The sequence below is a fragment of the Heliconius melpomene genome, chromosome 1, assembly GCF_056956725.1.
Source record: "Heliconius melpomene rosina isolate 202511_hmr_F chromosome 1, ASM5695672v1, whole genome shotgun sequence".
Taxonomy (NCBI): Eukaryota; Metazoa; Arthropoda; class Insecta; order Lepidoptera; family Nymphalidae; genus Heliconius; species Heliconius melpomene.
The window spans coordinates 9,629,518-9,644,010 of NC_140389.1; the positions used below are offsets into that span (position 1 = coordinate 9,629,518).

At 30.6% G+C, this 14,493-nt stretch overlaps 3 protein-coding genes across 3 annotated transcripts; 1 reads left to right on the forward strand and 2 right to left on the reverse strand.

Moving 5' to 3' along the window:
- Window positions 1–349: 349 nt before the first annotated feature.
- On the reverse strand, window positions 350–7,352 carry LOC146541305 (uncharacterized). The gene is made up of 7 exons (XM_085200604.1): window positions 7,133–7,352; window positions 6,751–6,956; window positions 6,423–6,636; window positions 4,680–4,861; window positions 4,417–4,555; window positions 4,076–4,206; window positions 350–3,955 (listed from the first exon to the last, which is right to left on the reverse strand). The coding sequence occupies exons 1-7, from the start codon at window positions 7,172–7,174 to the stop codon at window positions 1,648–1,650; spliced, it is 3,222 nt and encodes a 1,073-aa protein (XP_085056730.1). The 5' UTR covers window positions 7,175–7,352; the 3' UTR covers window positions 350–1,647.
- Window positions 7,353–8,844: 1,492 nt separating this feature from the next.
- TfIIFbeta (transcription factor TFIIFbeta) lies at window positions 8,845–10,191 on the forward strand. The gene is made up of 4 exons (XM_085201614.1): window positions 8,845–9,293; window positions 9,394–9,608; window positions 9,764–9,889; window positions 9,966–10,191. Exons 1-4 carry the CDS (start codon window positions 8,996–8,998, stop codon window positions 10,134–10,136), a joined length of 810 nt encoding a protein of 269 aa, XP_085057740.1. The 5' UTR covers window positions 8,845–8,995; the 3' UTR covers window positions 10,137–10,191.
- Window positions 10,192–10,427: 236 nt separating this feature from the next.
- LOC146541307 (tetraspanin-7-like) lies at window positions 10,428–14,220 on the reverse strand. Its single transcript, XM_085201914.1, has 5 exons — window positions 14,041–14,220; window positions 13,562–13,750; window positions 11,652–11,813; window positions 11,272–11,400; window positions 10,428–10,835 (listed from the first exon to the last, which is right to left on the reverse strand). Exons 1-5 carry the CDS (start codon window positions 14,116–14,118, stop codon window positions 10,680–10,682), a joined length of 714 nt encoding a protein of 237 aa, XP_085058040.1. The 5' UTR covers window positions 14,119–14,220; the 3' UTR covers window positions 10,428–10,679.
- Between the last annotated feature and the right edge of the window lie 273 nt (window positions 14,221–14,493).

Below are 14,493 nucleotides of genomic sequence, written 5' to 3' on the forward strand. Positions count from 1 at the left end.
TGAGTGAGAATCGAATCCTCATCCATCGCGTTTATAGTTGGCTGCTATTGGGCCACAAGAGCGTTAGAAAAACTATAAATAAGGTGTTTAGCAAATGGTTTATAATATAAAAACTATAAGGAAATGAATATGCTGAATGAAGTCTCAATCAATTTGACTTGTCTAAGAAAATAATAGCTCCCTTATTTAGGTTACTAAATGTAAATAATCTTTACGTTTAGCAACTTTTAATAAGAAATTAAATCTTTAGTAAAGATGTAGGTATATTTTCTTCTCATTTTTGTCACTATTATTAAAGATATTAATTGAGTTAACAAAAATACTTTGGTATATAAAAAAAAACAACGTATCGTTTTATAATATTATTATATTTACAGACTTTAAAAATAAGCTGTCATATAATTATTATAATCACAAGCGTATTACTCGATATCTATTGCTGAAATTTAGATATAATATAACAAAGAGACATTGTTTTTATGCGGAAAATGTAAAATTGATTGGTACAATTAAAATTGATTTTTAAGCCTAAATGTATGTATACATTTGTACAATATAACGATTTCTGAGCATTGTGCACTTATATTTAATACCATCCACAAGCCACATCTTATAAATGCATTCTGCCAGTTTTCATACATGGATTCTATACATCAATAAATAAATTATAACAAAATAAGTACACTGCATATAATCAGGCCATAATCCATATAAATAAAAAAATATAATATCACAATAGTAAGCAGGCAAGGAAACGCAACCTATCTAATCTTTGGAATATAAAATAATGATAAAAACAAATAGAAAAATATAAAAAAATCGTTTGCGCAATTTTTTTAAATATATGCATTTGTGTTATAATTATTTGCATAAATTGTTCATAAATTTACATTGTTCATGATTATATAATATTATATTGCTTGTATACTTAATAAACTTTGGTAAATAATATTAGTTTTAGTTAAATTATTATAGAAACAGAGCTAGTAGCCATAATTTCGTAACTCATTGTTAGTATTCTTTGAAGTTAGCCCTTTTCTTATCACTTCTTTGTTCCTTTTGGCTCAGAAACTAGAATGTGTGATGCTGATTTTTAAACAAAATTTTATTTTATTAGATATTACATACAAAGTTAACTTACACAAATGTTTAAAAGTTTCATGGCTTATACACTAGTGATTCAATTTTGTTGATATATTACATATTTTTTTAGTATTATTTAAAACGTTTTAGAAAAAACTACTCTGAAGAATGTAATGTAATTTCGTATATTTCAATTATCCTTTAGGCGCAAGTAGATAAGCATTATCTTACACTTTTAGTGCAGATATCGAATTACTAATCCTTTGCATTTGCAAGAGAATCCTCACAATCAAACCTTATAGTTGCAACGAAACGAAATAAATGCATAAAAAAAACATTGACTTATTTCAAGTTTACATTTCGAATTTAGGGGATAAAATAAGGCCTCGTTTCTTCCTACCTTAAAAGACATATAACCATACATATATTAAACCTCTATTGGATTGAATTAAGAATAAGGAATGTCATATATTCAACGCGTAACCTATAATAAATCTATCATATTTTGTATAAATGAGCAATAAAATAATATAATTGGAGATCATTCTATCATTAAAGAAATATTCAAGTAGTAACGTCACCAGTCTTATGAGCTTGCTGCTTCAAATATAGGGCGTACATTTGCCGCGCTTGATTCAATACCCTGTTCACATTATGCTTACGTACCATTTTATCGAAATGCATTGCTAGCTCGTTGTAGTCCATACGATTTCTCATGATATAATCCCTATGTTGTAATAATACTGTCAGACATAAATACATTAAAAATGGATTCCCACCCCCGAACACTGGCGGCGCGGGCAGGCTACCTATGCTATTTTTAACAGAATGGTCGCTTCCGACGGCTGCTACACTAGGGTTCTTTTGAGTAGGCGGTTTAAAAACTTCATATTTTTTTTGAAAATTATTAATAGTAGATGCGACGCTTTGTAAATTCGATTGTTTAACATTAAGAAGAGACTCGCAATTTCTCTTTGCGTTCTCAAGTTCGTGGGACATGTTTGAGAAAAACTTGTGTGATTTAGGATTTGGTCCTTCCTGTAATGGATTACTTTTTACAGTAGTGGTGTTAATAGATTCGACGAGATCTTTGTCGGAAGAGTCTGATTCACTTGAGGGTATAGTGGAAGAAGGTCTCTTAGATGTATCTGGAGGTTCCAAGGAATGATTTTTTCGTAATAATCTTATTGGTGTTACAGATTTTTTGCCAGAGTGTTCTTCAAATATTTCGCCTGTGTCTCCATCGAAGTCTAAATCTGCCTGTTCGTCCGGAGTTTGAGGACAACTCGCGGTAGTTCTCGTAGTTGGTGTATTTCTATGCAGAGGATTTTCCCATAAATATATATCTTCAGCACTTCTTGCATTGGATTTTATAGTGTCTAGTAATGGTGACCGTTTAAAAATATCTACGGATTCTGTAACTTCAGTTTGTATCTCTACAGCGTCGGTAGCGACACAATTCTCTTTGGCTTCTGTGTAATACTCTGGCTTATCTTCAGTACTTGTAGAATCTGAAGGGGAATCGCAAATCATACTGCATCGGTTTACATATGAGAGACCAAAAACTTGCCGATCCAAATGTTCCACTTCCAATCGCAGCTCTCGGGTCATCGATGTGGTCATTGGGTAATATTCTTGAGAATCGTCTGGACTGCTGCCGTCGTTTGTATCGAAGCTCATTTTGGTAATTTTATTCATTTGAGTTTTTAAAGTTAAGGATGTTATATCACTTTCATCATAAGATGTTTTTGTTAAAGTAATTTTGGGGCATTCTTTACGTTCAATTGCAGAATGAGTTCTTTGTAGTTTTTCCTGTTTTACAATAGCAACCTTATTTCCAGTTGCAAAGTTTAGGAATTCATTTAAGTTCTTTATCATTTTAACTTTAGGTTTGTTTGCAATATTAGTTTCGTTTGAATCATCCAGGGTGTCCAAAGAGAAGAATTTATTATGCACAGATATTTTATCTCTCAAGAGCCTTATTTGATTTCCTAAAGGGGTGTCTTTCACATCAAATTGAATAGTTCCATTCGTGAGATTTTCTGTATTCGGCAAAGCTGTTGAACAATTAGTCAAATTTATAACTTCTAAAACTTTTCCATGCTCTGGTACACTCTTCATTCTCGAAGTATTTTTAACATCTTTTGTTTGCGTCGGGGAACTTTCTGAATTGTTTTCATCATTTACTGATTCTTGGTTTTCATTTGATATTTTTTGCGTTCGCAATGCAGCGTCATCTAAGCTTTGAAATTCTTTGGCATGTTTCAGAGATGAGTTATTTAAGGCTTTCCTAGCGGCATTTTCATCTAAACTGTGGTTTGTTTGTTTGGTAGTGGCTAATTTTGGGGCTTTCACATTTGCTAGACTGAAACTGGAACTCTGTCGTCGTATTGCACAAACTTTAGTATACGCGTTCTCTCGTGGTGCCTTTACCAGTGGACTTAGGGGCGGAGGATCGACAGTTATTTCAAGAGCACCATTAAAGTCTTTTTCTTTTAAGGGTAGCTCTACTGCCGGCGATTTCTGTGGCAACGATGCCCATAATACTTCTAGCATTCTGAGAGCGTCATCAAAAGCGAACTCGCGCTTCATTTCTAGCAATAACCATCTATAGCAAAAAAGTAAATCATCCGCTTGCTGGGATTTTAAATAATTGTAAAAGTCGGGATCGTACACTTGAAGAGATTCTGTTAGATGTGAAAATTTAAGTGTCATAGCTTCGCCGTCGAGCAGAAAATTAGGGTATAGTCTAGTCATAAGAGCGCAGAGACAAATATATGCGTGGGCCTCGTCGCCCATTGTCACCAATAGAGGTGAAGCTAAATCGGACATACCTTGACAATAGCTTACAGTGGGATGATATATTGCATATCTGTAAACAAAAATGTATACCGTAAAATTTGCATAAAAACAGGTGACCATTAGAAAAATCGACATTTTAATATGTTTAACCCTATAATAATATGTTAATAATATGTTATATAAAACTTACGTAGTAAGAATATTGAATAGGGATGCTATGTTTTGATTATCGTCACTTCCTGCATAGAAGTTATGATGTCTATCAGTACGAAGAACATCTTTCCGAACCATGCTTGTCACATACGCCAGATCGGGGTTTACCTAAAAAAATATATATATTTAATTTTATTTTATAAATGATACAGATTTTTTATGTTGTGATTACAACTGTATTATTGCAATGTCATTTGTTTATTTTCATTCATTTTCACACATTTCATACTTAAAGTTGCTGGAGAGCTCAACGACGCGCTTTTTTATTCTACTATTATATTTCTACCGTACCATATTTTATCCTTGATTTTTCATTACCTTTCCCTTTTGGATACAATCTTTCCATTCTGCTCTTAGTCCATAATATTCATTAGCTTTCTTTTTTATGTAATCCATTCTTTCTTTACCTGACATGCCATCAGGGTACACATTCAAAATGTGTTTCCAAACTACTTTTCTGCAAAACAACATATTTAATTTATAATTTAATTTACTTAATAATATTTTTATAGAATATAAAATGAAAAAAGAAAATAGAAAATAGAATGAAAAAGTTAAATATGTTTATTATAACATATTACCTTAAACTAGGTTCAATCCCTCCACAGTATATAACTTCCCTTAGTTTTGTTGTATTGTTTATTTGACCAACTGCATCTAAGAAGGCCCTAAATTCAATATCACTTAGTGGTGGTCTTGGTGGATTGTTGGGGTCATCATATAGATTTAGAGCTCTTGAAACCATATTGAAAGTTTTTTCCACCTGCGAAAAGAATTGTATACAATGTCCGACATTTCTGGGTTCGTTTCCCAGTAGGAGGAATCAATTACTTTCATTTTCTTGCTTTGGTTACAAAGTATGGTGTTGAGGTGCACCACTTAACATCGAATATCAAAATTGCATGGAATCTGTGGAGCGGTGTATTAACCTTTAAGTAGCGACGTGGGTGTCCTACAGACGGCTCCTAAAGAATTTTGTTCGTAAGTTTGTCGTTGTACCTATTTTGAGGTAACAATTTCACGTGCACGTTGCTGTGGTGTCTGAGACGTGAGGTCAGTATTAATGTATTTATTTTTCTGGACGTCACGTCCATGTTTGTGTGATTATATAGAAGTGTCTCATTAACGTCACGTCACTAATCGTTCAGTTGTTTTAGATGGACGAACCAAGTACTTCTGGAAGTAGTAATATAAGAAGAAAAGTATTTTTTAGAAAACATATTAAAATTTTGAACGTATTAAAATTTTGAGCTAGATTTGAACCTGCGCCTCTTGGAACCCGTCCGACCTGACCAACTAAGCCATACGTTCTCGCATCAAGAAAGTATGGCTTCCTTGTTTCAAGCATATAGCTTTCTAAAAAATTGTTTTTTTTCCTAAATGTGAAATAACGTAGTGTCTAACAGATCTTCATACTTCGATCAAACAATATGGCGAAATCATCAACATCGATGTCGATGATTTCGACTTGGAAAGTGAACATGAAACCGAATCTAAGCAGTCCGAGCTTGAAGAAGATGACAACATATTGCCTATATTATCTCATAGGACTTTTATTCTATAATTCCGTCTTCAAGTCCAATAGCGAAAATTCTAAGTACATTTTAGCTACCGATGGATGCGGTCGGAAAATTGTCATATCACTACAAATTACCTAACCGAACCATGACAGTACATAAAGGTTAACATTAAGTCCCTCCTGTCTACCCTGATAATGTGAAGCTGAAAAAATTACAATAAAAAAACTCTTTTTGCACCATTTTCAAGTGTTATTCCACACTTAGGAAAGAAAAATATTTTATCTAAATAAGTATAATAATAACATTTCTTAAAATTATTAATATTATAAATTTTTATTTTCATTTCTTCACACTGGTGTCGAGGAAAATGCGGCATTGAGTTCTGCCACTCAACATGCAATGCCTCCAGAATTTAGCAAAAAGTGGGGAAGTAGTGTTTTAACACTAGGTTCCCTCTGTCACATTATTTAATTTATTTTTATTTTTTAATATATAGTGGTTTTTAATAGAATGTTCATATGTATTAAAGTTATTTTTTTTATGTTGAACAAAAGAAGTGATTTAAGTAATAATATATTAATTTACCTGATTGAGGTTTATTACTAGGGTCCAACTGAAATAAAATTTTCAACCGAAACCAAACCTTTCGCTTTGTTCTTTTTTTTAGCTGAGACTGAAACTTTTATTATATTGTATAATAAAAGACACTCAGTTCTACCTTACATCATGCAACATCACCAAAATTGCAGAAAGTAGGCAACAGAGACTCTTAGCAATAGGCACCCTCTGCCAACAACAACTTACTTGATTCATGATTAGCCCCTGGAAGCCAGTTTGTGTTTCTTGTTTTTCTACCTGTGTTACTAGTGGTACTGTAGGCTGTTCTTTGCAATTTTGTGTAACTGGGGCAGGTATTGTTGGTGGCTCCCAATCTTCTGATGCCTCCGCAAATGGCTTCATGTCCACTTTTAACTGGACACATGGTTCTGATCTTTGAGTTAATGCTATATTATGAGCCCTGGAGAAAAATTTCAAACAAATTATATTCTAATTACTTTAGAATATAAGGTATAACCCAAATATAACTTATAATCTGGTATATAAAAACGTAAATAATAAAGGAAATTCTCACTTAAGAAAAGCAGCATCCAAATCCCAGTCTGATAGAAGAGGTAAATATATTTCTTGTCCATAGTCATCTACAGTTCTATAAGATAATGTGAAATCAGATTTGATATCAAATGCTTTAATTAAAATGCTTTGCAAAACTTCTAAGGAAGTTATTTGAGGGTCCACGGAAAACTTTCTTAATTCTGGTTGCAATTTTCCTTCGCATTTCTGTAAAAGAGTTAAGATTTTTTTATTAATAGGGTTTGGGATTCCCCATGTATTGATTTTTAACATCTTAATTATACTATTCTTTATAATAAGAATTCCTTCAATGAGATGATATATTAATTAGGAAAACCTTAATGAAATCTCATTTACATTTTCACAATATGCACAATACAAACCTTGACTTTCACTCGGACCGCTTCTTTGCTATAGCCGAACATATCTGTTCATTTCTTTTAACAACAAAATAAATTATCCTCAACTGAGGCTTAGAAAATTAAAAAATCATATTACAAAAATTATATTTAATATTTATATATTTGTCACTTCACAAACTCTCATCATCGTCAACAAATTTCACCAAAGAATAACGAATTTTGACGTTTGACAATATATTTCGTTGATATGACAGTATTTATGACAATGACAATAACAAGAAGAAGTAACTTACTTCTCGTTATTCAAGTAAGAATGAGCTTACATGCTATTAAATAAAAACGGTGTCGTTTAAGCTTACCATACTAAGCTAAATTTTGTTATAAATTTTATTCATTAAACATGGGAAATACATTACATTACTAAGCAAATCATTTTTAATATAGTTACGATCGATTAAAATTTCTATATTTATAATAAAATTAAATATAATTTGTTACAAATAATAATATGTATATACTTAGGAGACTTCCGTGCTACAAAATCAACTGTCAAATATAGTACTGCAATGTGTCAATGTCAAAATGCCCGCTCTTTTCATTTTGTTATTAAGTTACTAATTTTAAGCGGGAAGACATATTTGGCCCTCACATACTTGAGGTTACACGTGTTGTAGTCGATGTGATTTGTTACTAGGTTGTTAATAGATAATTATTAGCAAGTTATAAAGTAATTTAAATGTTTTAATTAATAAATATTGTGAATTGGTTAAAAGAGCTGCTATAATTAACACTGAGTAAATACCTATATGTGTTTTCGAATGTTGATGGTGTTTTATATAAGTTTCTAGTTATTTAAACTTCAGTTTATAGTTATTTTGATTTATAATAAATAAGATTGTATTTGTAACATTAGTGTTGTATAGTTTTCTTTTGATATTTCACTTCTGAAACCTAATTATATAATATAAAAGAGATTAAGCTTAATTTTAGAGGTAATTTATTATAAAAAACACAACACACCAATAATAAAATAAAAAATATATAGTAACAATTTAACTATTTTTTTTAATTATACTGTTCCGTAAGATTTGGGATATAGAAACATTTTCAGACCTTAACTGACATTTTAACAATGCTCCTGACTTTAAATATAAAAGTGTTTATATTGAAGTAGTATGAGTTAATACTGGTTTTACATTACATGTTTTATAATCCTTATAAATATATAAATAAAATAAAAAATATAGGTAATTTCTATATGATATTTACCCCATATCCACATCCAATGTGGTAAATATACGTTGTAAAAAGATATATTATATATAATAATAAATTATGTGGAATGAATAGAAATAATGCTTATTATAATTCATGCGTAATTATAGTATAATAAGATCTGTATTTTATTACTAAGCACAACATTAATAATATTAAAATAAAGAGCTTTTTCCAGAGTACAAATTAACGCAGTTCAACCAACAATATTTAAACGTACTTTATTTTACATTTTCCTAACAAATACCAATGTCAATACCAGGGTTTTCAAATAAAAAGGAATAAAATAGTATATTTACTAGGGGAAATAATTGGATATTAGGATATAAAAAACTTTCTTCGTTTTGTGTCTATTTACCCTGGAATTTTTATTCACCCAGTTTACTAACTCTTCTATTTGCTGACTTTTGTGTGTGTAGATGTCAACCTTTTTTTTAATGGCCCGTTTTAGTCAAAGTCTTAAATCTTATTGTCATTGTCAAGTTGGCATTTAACACGAGTAACGAGAGCTTGCGAAAGTAAAGTTTAATGACAAACATATTAGAAACTCAAATTACGTTAATTAATTTATACATATAGATTTATGATATCTCAATATACTTACTTATTATGAGTAATCCAGCTGTTCCTCATGTTGACCGCGAATTGGATTTATCGAACACAGGTCGTGGTGTTTGGCTTGTTAAGGTACCAAAATATATTGCAAATAAATGGGATAAAGCTCCGGGGGATATTGAAGTTGGAAAACTAAAAATCTCTCGAGCACCTGGACGTGCTCAAGTACAGTTGTCGTTGTCAGAGGCAGTTTTATGCCTCGAACCTGGGGAGCAAACAATACCAAAAGAACATCTTCTTGACGTGTCTAATGTGACGAGGCAATCTTTAGGAGTATTTTCACATGTTGTGCGTGAGTAATCAATATCATTTACTTTAAAATTATAGCTCGTAAAATTTTTAAACGAATATTTCGTATATAACAGGTAATAAATTTATATGTCTGTTTGTAGCTTCAAATATAGATGCTGTTGTGCCAGAGTCAGAGAAGCTTTACATGGAAGGAAGAATTGTACAAAGGCTGGAGTGCAAGCCATACAATGCTGATCCTACATACTATAAGTTGAAATCTGAGTCTATAAGAAAGGCATTAATGCCTCAAAGGCAAGTGCAACAGTTAGAAAGAATTGTTCAAAACTTCAAACCAGTTTCAGACCACAAGCATAATGTAAGTATTTTATGTCTATACTCCAGAAACATTAAACAAACTAAACAAAATAAACTAAAACCCTGTACTTTAGAATAAAACACTTATACAAAAAATATATTTAGAAATATGGCATTTTTATAAGTATTATTTATAATGGAAATTGATTTTTATAGATCGAGTACCAAGAGAAAAAGAAAGCAGAGGGTAAGAAAGCTCGTGATGACAAAGAAGCAGTACTTAATGTTCTCTTTGCAGCATTTGAAAAGCATCAATATTATAATATTAAGGATCTACAAAAGGTATTGTGTTGTTGCTTAAGTAACAAAGTTTAATAATAATGCATAGAAAAAAAGTTACATAAATTTTTACTTACAGATTACTAGGCAACCAATTATTTACTTAAAGGAAATATTGAAAGAAGTATGTAATTATAATCTAAAGAATCCTCATAAAAATATGTGGGAACTTAAGCCAGAGTACAGACATTATAAACAGGAAGCTCCTGTTGCACCTAAAGAAGATAAAAATAGTTCTGACAGTGATTAGTCAAATAATCATATTTATGACTAATATTTATAATAAAATGAATTATGTTATTTCATATTGTTCTTTCATTTTAATAATAAAATATAATATAGTAAGAGGGATTTAATCACAAAATAATTTGTAATTGCCTTGTCTATGATATAGGTGATAGAGGATCTATCACCTTTATCAGTTTGTCTATCGATCTACCAATTACCGTGCGTATAAGAACAATATAAACAGGAAACACCTGTTACACACATATTGATATTGTGCTTAAGTATTTAGTATAGGTACAATAAAACAAGTTATATGTTGATGCTTCATTCGTTTTATTAATAAGATATAATATCGCAAGAGAAAATTGAGTATAATATTAATACATCTATCAAGAAGAGATTAAAATTTAAAATTTTTGTAACAATTAAATACTAATAAATAATAGACATTTTTCAATAATTTTTACTTAACAACAACATTTAGAATACATTTGTTAAATAATTCTACTCAGTCAATAATATTGATTGCCGAAAAAGTCGTCATTCGTTTTAAAGTTTTGGTTATTCAATTGATAACATCATATTTAGATTTTTCGATGAACCGAGCTAGACAGCAAGACAGCAAAGCTCCAAGAAGCGGCAGTACGGCCGTGCCAACGGCAACCCCAATTAGTATGTTCATATTGTTCGTCAGATATTCAGTTATGACTTCATAACAGCCCTGAAAATATATATAATTAAATATCGCATACATAAAAAACTTAAATTATTAATATTTTTATCGGTTATTTATTAGCCCCAACCATAAAATCGTGTTGCAGTTTCCTAATTAACTACTTTCATTTACATACACCTAATAATAAATCAATATCTTTTTACTTAAAAAAGAATTAAAATTATTTTTCGTATAATTAAAAAAAAACAGTTAAAAATGGTATAAATATTACAAAATTTATTTCCATTAAAATATATTTTTTATATCTAGATACAACACTGAATACACGGTTGGAAAAGCGATAAAAGATCTGAGCAGAAGATGCATAAGTTCCGAAAGATAACGATCAAAAGAACAACATTATATATACTTATGTGTGTAATTTAATTTTGAGATATTAAAAAGTATATAGAAAATATAGTGCAAATATTTTTAAACTTACTTGTTGATAAACATTGCTATAGTTGGCCGTAACGCAGTGGTTTGTATCGTGGCAACAAGAGATAGGAATGACTCGTTGAGGCGAGAGCCGCATCCAGTCCGTGTAATTGGAAACCCCGCAGCATTGTAACTGTTATTAATATCATTTAAGAATGAGATATATTAGCTTTATTAATAAAAATACTTCTTTATGATTAAAAACATAAACTTTCTTTTATATCTGCATATAAATAAGATTGCAATTTAATAATAAACGCTATTTTAATTATAAAACTATTAACATGACCTAGTGTCAAGAGTGAAGACCCACTATTCCGTAATTATGATTAATATAATTTTTAATTATAATTAATAAATAATTAATTTAAGTAAAAATCATACTTTAGATTGAGCAAAGTCGAAGTTAGCCTTTTGAGGATCATATGTAGCAATTGTTTGAGTGAGTCCATCGTGCAAGCCCTTAGCGAACGTGTCCCGGTAGCATACCACCGACGCGCCGACACCGGCATCCATCATAAATATGCACACCAAAAATCCTCCGTACTATAATATAAAATTTATAATTTAGTATAAGTATACCTACTGGCTTTTGGTAAGAGATAACGTGGAACGTAAGATAAAACATGGTAATGCGTAATTATATAAAAGTAAGATTATATCGAATATATTTGGAAGTAAAAAAAGGCTTCAAAACTAGTTAAAAAAACAAACGAAATTTTTGAAGTTTTTTCTTTTAGCTAAATTGCAAAAAATAATATTTTAATTAAGTACTTCCAACTATTATAGAAATTGATAAAAAATAAGTGAAATTATTGATACTTTAACCCCTATTTACTATTTAAAGTCCTTTATTATTGGAGTTAGTGCTTTTGTTCGGTGTATTCAGAAGTTACATCTTAATGTAATGTTATTTATTCTTGACTGGCACCAATTTCAAAAAATATTTTTTACTATATTTTATTTTATTTAAAATCATTGTTTATTGTTGTTAGAAAGACTACTTTAATATCATTTATTATTACCTATTACGCCTTTAGGTACTATATAGATACATATAAAAATTACCACGTACCTAAGAGCCGTTGTAATTTTTATATAGGTACTACTACTATAACTACTCAAAAAAATTCAAAAGAAACAGAAATACAAATTCATTAATATAACTTAAATAAACGAAAACATTGTCGTTGTATTTTTTATTGTAGATCTAAAATGGCTAAAATCACATAGGTACCTAGTATCTCTATCTATATTAATAAGTCCATTACATGTATCTTGACATGACAGACTTGATTATTAAAAAAAACTATAAATGTCGACTTATAGAAGCAGAAAAAGTGTAAAGATGATTTTTCTGCTTGAATTGTGTATGCCATTTACTTTATTTTTATACCTTAGTTTTATTGACTTTAACCTTTGATATTACACGTAACGCCGTTCATGTTATAGGTCAGCGAGTGTGTGCGTACGAGTGCATTCTTTTTTTAAATAAATGTATAAAAAATTGGCCCAGATAATATTTATACAGCTGAATGGTTGTTAAAATTAAAATATGAGCTTGTGTTTTTTTTAAATAATAAAAGAATTGCAATATCGCCAATATTTCAACTTAAACTTTTAATATTTCTATAACTGTGGTAAAGCATATAATTGAACCCACTATACTCACTTTAACGCGGGCAAGATTGCGGGCGATTCTACTTAAATACGTTTCGCTTTGTTGTGAATTAGTTGATGTGATACAGTTAGTAACTTTAATATTTCGGACACTATGCGATTTATAGTTTGGATCTTTGCGACGCCATTGTACTTATTAAAAAAAAAATTTTTTTTCGAATACCCATTTTGTATGGGTATCAGATTAAAGGTGAGCCGATGCAAGGATTTCATAAAGATATATTACAAATATCATTACAATAATATTAATAAAAAAATAATTATCAAAAGTATCGCTTTTGACTGAACCCGACTAAAAAAACAAACCCAGTTTCATTAAGATTAACAGTTGCGGGACCTACTATCCTAATGAAAATTATACGTTTTATACAGTAGATTATTTTTATAAGCTCCAAATCATTTCAGACATTTTCTATAGGGTTCTGACCGAGGTGGTGGTTGCAGTACTTGAAATGCACATATTTTATAATGACGCATTAGATGTTTGCTCCGGTAAATTGAAATTAGTAAATCATTGATTTGAAAATAAAAACCACCGCCTCATACCGTCAAGTAAAAAAAAATAAATTAAAATTATTTAACTTTGACTTTTAAAATATTGGTATATCACTTACAATGTAGAGTAGTACAGGTTGTCCTTTGATGATGCAGGAGAATGCCACTGAACTAATAAGTACGATCAGACTTGCAATTCCTATGATCACGTGAGGAGCTGTTCCAGAAAAGTCCGAAGACAACTCCATATATTTGTAAAGATCAAATTCCGCCCACAGTCCAACTATTAGGATGAAGAGTCCTGTCAGCTGTGGAGGTATTGTTTTAATAAACGAAATTTATTTTTCAATAGTAAATTCCACTAAAGAGCAATCACATACATCAATTTAGGCCTATTTAAAATCCCGCGTAAAAACCATCAAAAATTGAGAAATTTATAGTATCCAAAAAACAATAACGTATTTTTTTTTTTCAAAATAATTTTTTAGCATGTAAATCTATTATATATAGTATTTTCAGTATTGATTTTTAACTTTTTTAATTATTTGTAATTCTCATCTGTTGTCAAGGTAATATTTTGAAACAATTAAGCTCTCACCCAAAATACGATGTTAAATATGAAGAGTAGGGTTTTGAGGCAGGCAATGACCGCCACGTTCTTGAATTGGTTGCCCATTGCTGACGACTTTAATTTACATCTCGTATCGTATGTGCCCTTCGCGAACCATATGTTTAGTTTTAGAGGAGTTGGGACTGAATGAGCTTATCAGATGATAACAGAATGCGCGCGCTGGTGCAAAACGCATGCGTCGATCAATTCGCGTTTACCCTTTGTTTGTAAATACATTTGTGTGCTTCCAAGAAATGGTCATAATTATGATGACTCTTAATTTTCTTTATTATATATTTTTTGCATACCTTAACTAGGCCGTGCGACTGTCGCACTCGGGGGAATCAGAATTTAATAATTTCAATTTATCGTTTTAGTAACGAGGTACAGCGAAGCTGAACTCCGCCACTTAACACGCAGACGCAATGCCTAATGAATTTG

What these genes read in the sequence shown, in the direction of transcription:
- TfIIFbeta (XM_085201614.1), top strand. Translation starts at nt 8,996, where the DNA reads ATGAGTAATCCAGCTGTTCCTCATGTTGACCGCGAATTGGATTTATCG. An exon ending in TTTCAGACCACAAGCATAAT is followed by an intron (nt 9,609 to 9,763) that starts GTAAGTATTTTA and finishes TGATTTTTATAG; the next exon opens with ATCGAGTACCAAGAGAAAAA. An exon ending in ATATTAAGGATCTACAAAAG is followed by an intron (nt 9,890 to 9,965) that starts GTATTGTGTTGT and finishes TTTTACTTACAG; the next exon opens with ATTACTAGGCAACCAATTAT.
- LOC146541307 (XM_085201914.1), bottom strand. Translation starts at nt 14,118, where the DNA reads ATGGGCAACCAATTCAAGAACGTGGCGGTCATTGCCTGCCTCAAAACC. An exon ending in TATTTAACATCGTATTTTGG is followed by an intron (nt 13,751 to 14,040) that starts GTGAGAGCTTAA and finishes ATACCTCCACAG; the next exon opens with CTGACAGGACTCTTCATCCT. An exon ending in TCGACTTTGCTCAATCTAAA is followed by an intron (nt 11,401 to 11,651) that starts GTATGATTTTTA and finishes TATTAATAACAG; the next exon opens with TTACAATGCTGCGGGGTTTC.
- LOC146541305 (XM_085200604.1), bottom strand. Translation starts at nt 7,174, where the DNA reads ATGTTCGGCTATAGCAAAGAAGCGGTCCGAGTGAAAGTCAAG. An exon ending in AGGGGCTAATCATGAATCAA is followed by an intron (nt 4,862 to 6,422) that starts GTAAGTTGTTGT and finishes TTCTTTTCGCAG; the next exon opens with GTGGAAAAAACTTTCAATAT. An exon ending in CTATTCAATATTCTTACTAC is followed by an intron (nt 3,956 to 4,075) that starts GTAAGTTTTATA and finishes TTTTGTTTACAG; the next exon opens with ATATGCAATATATCATCCCA.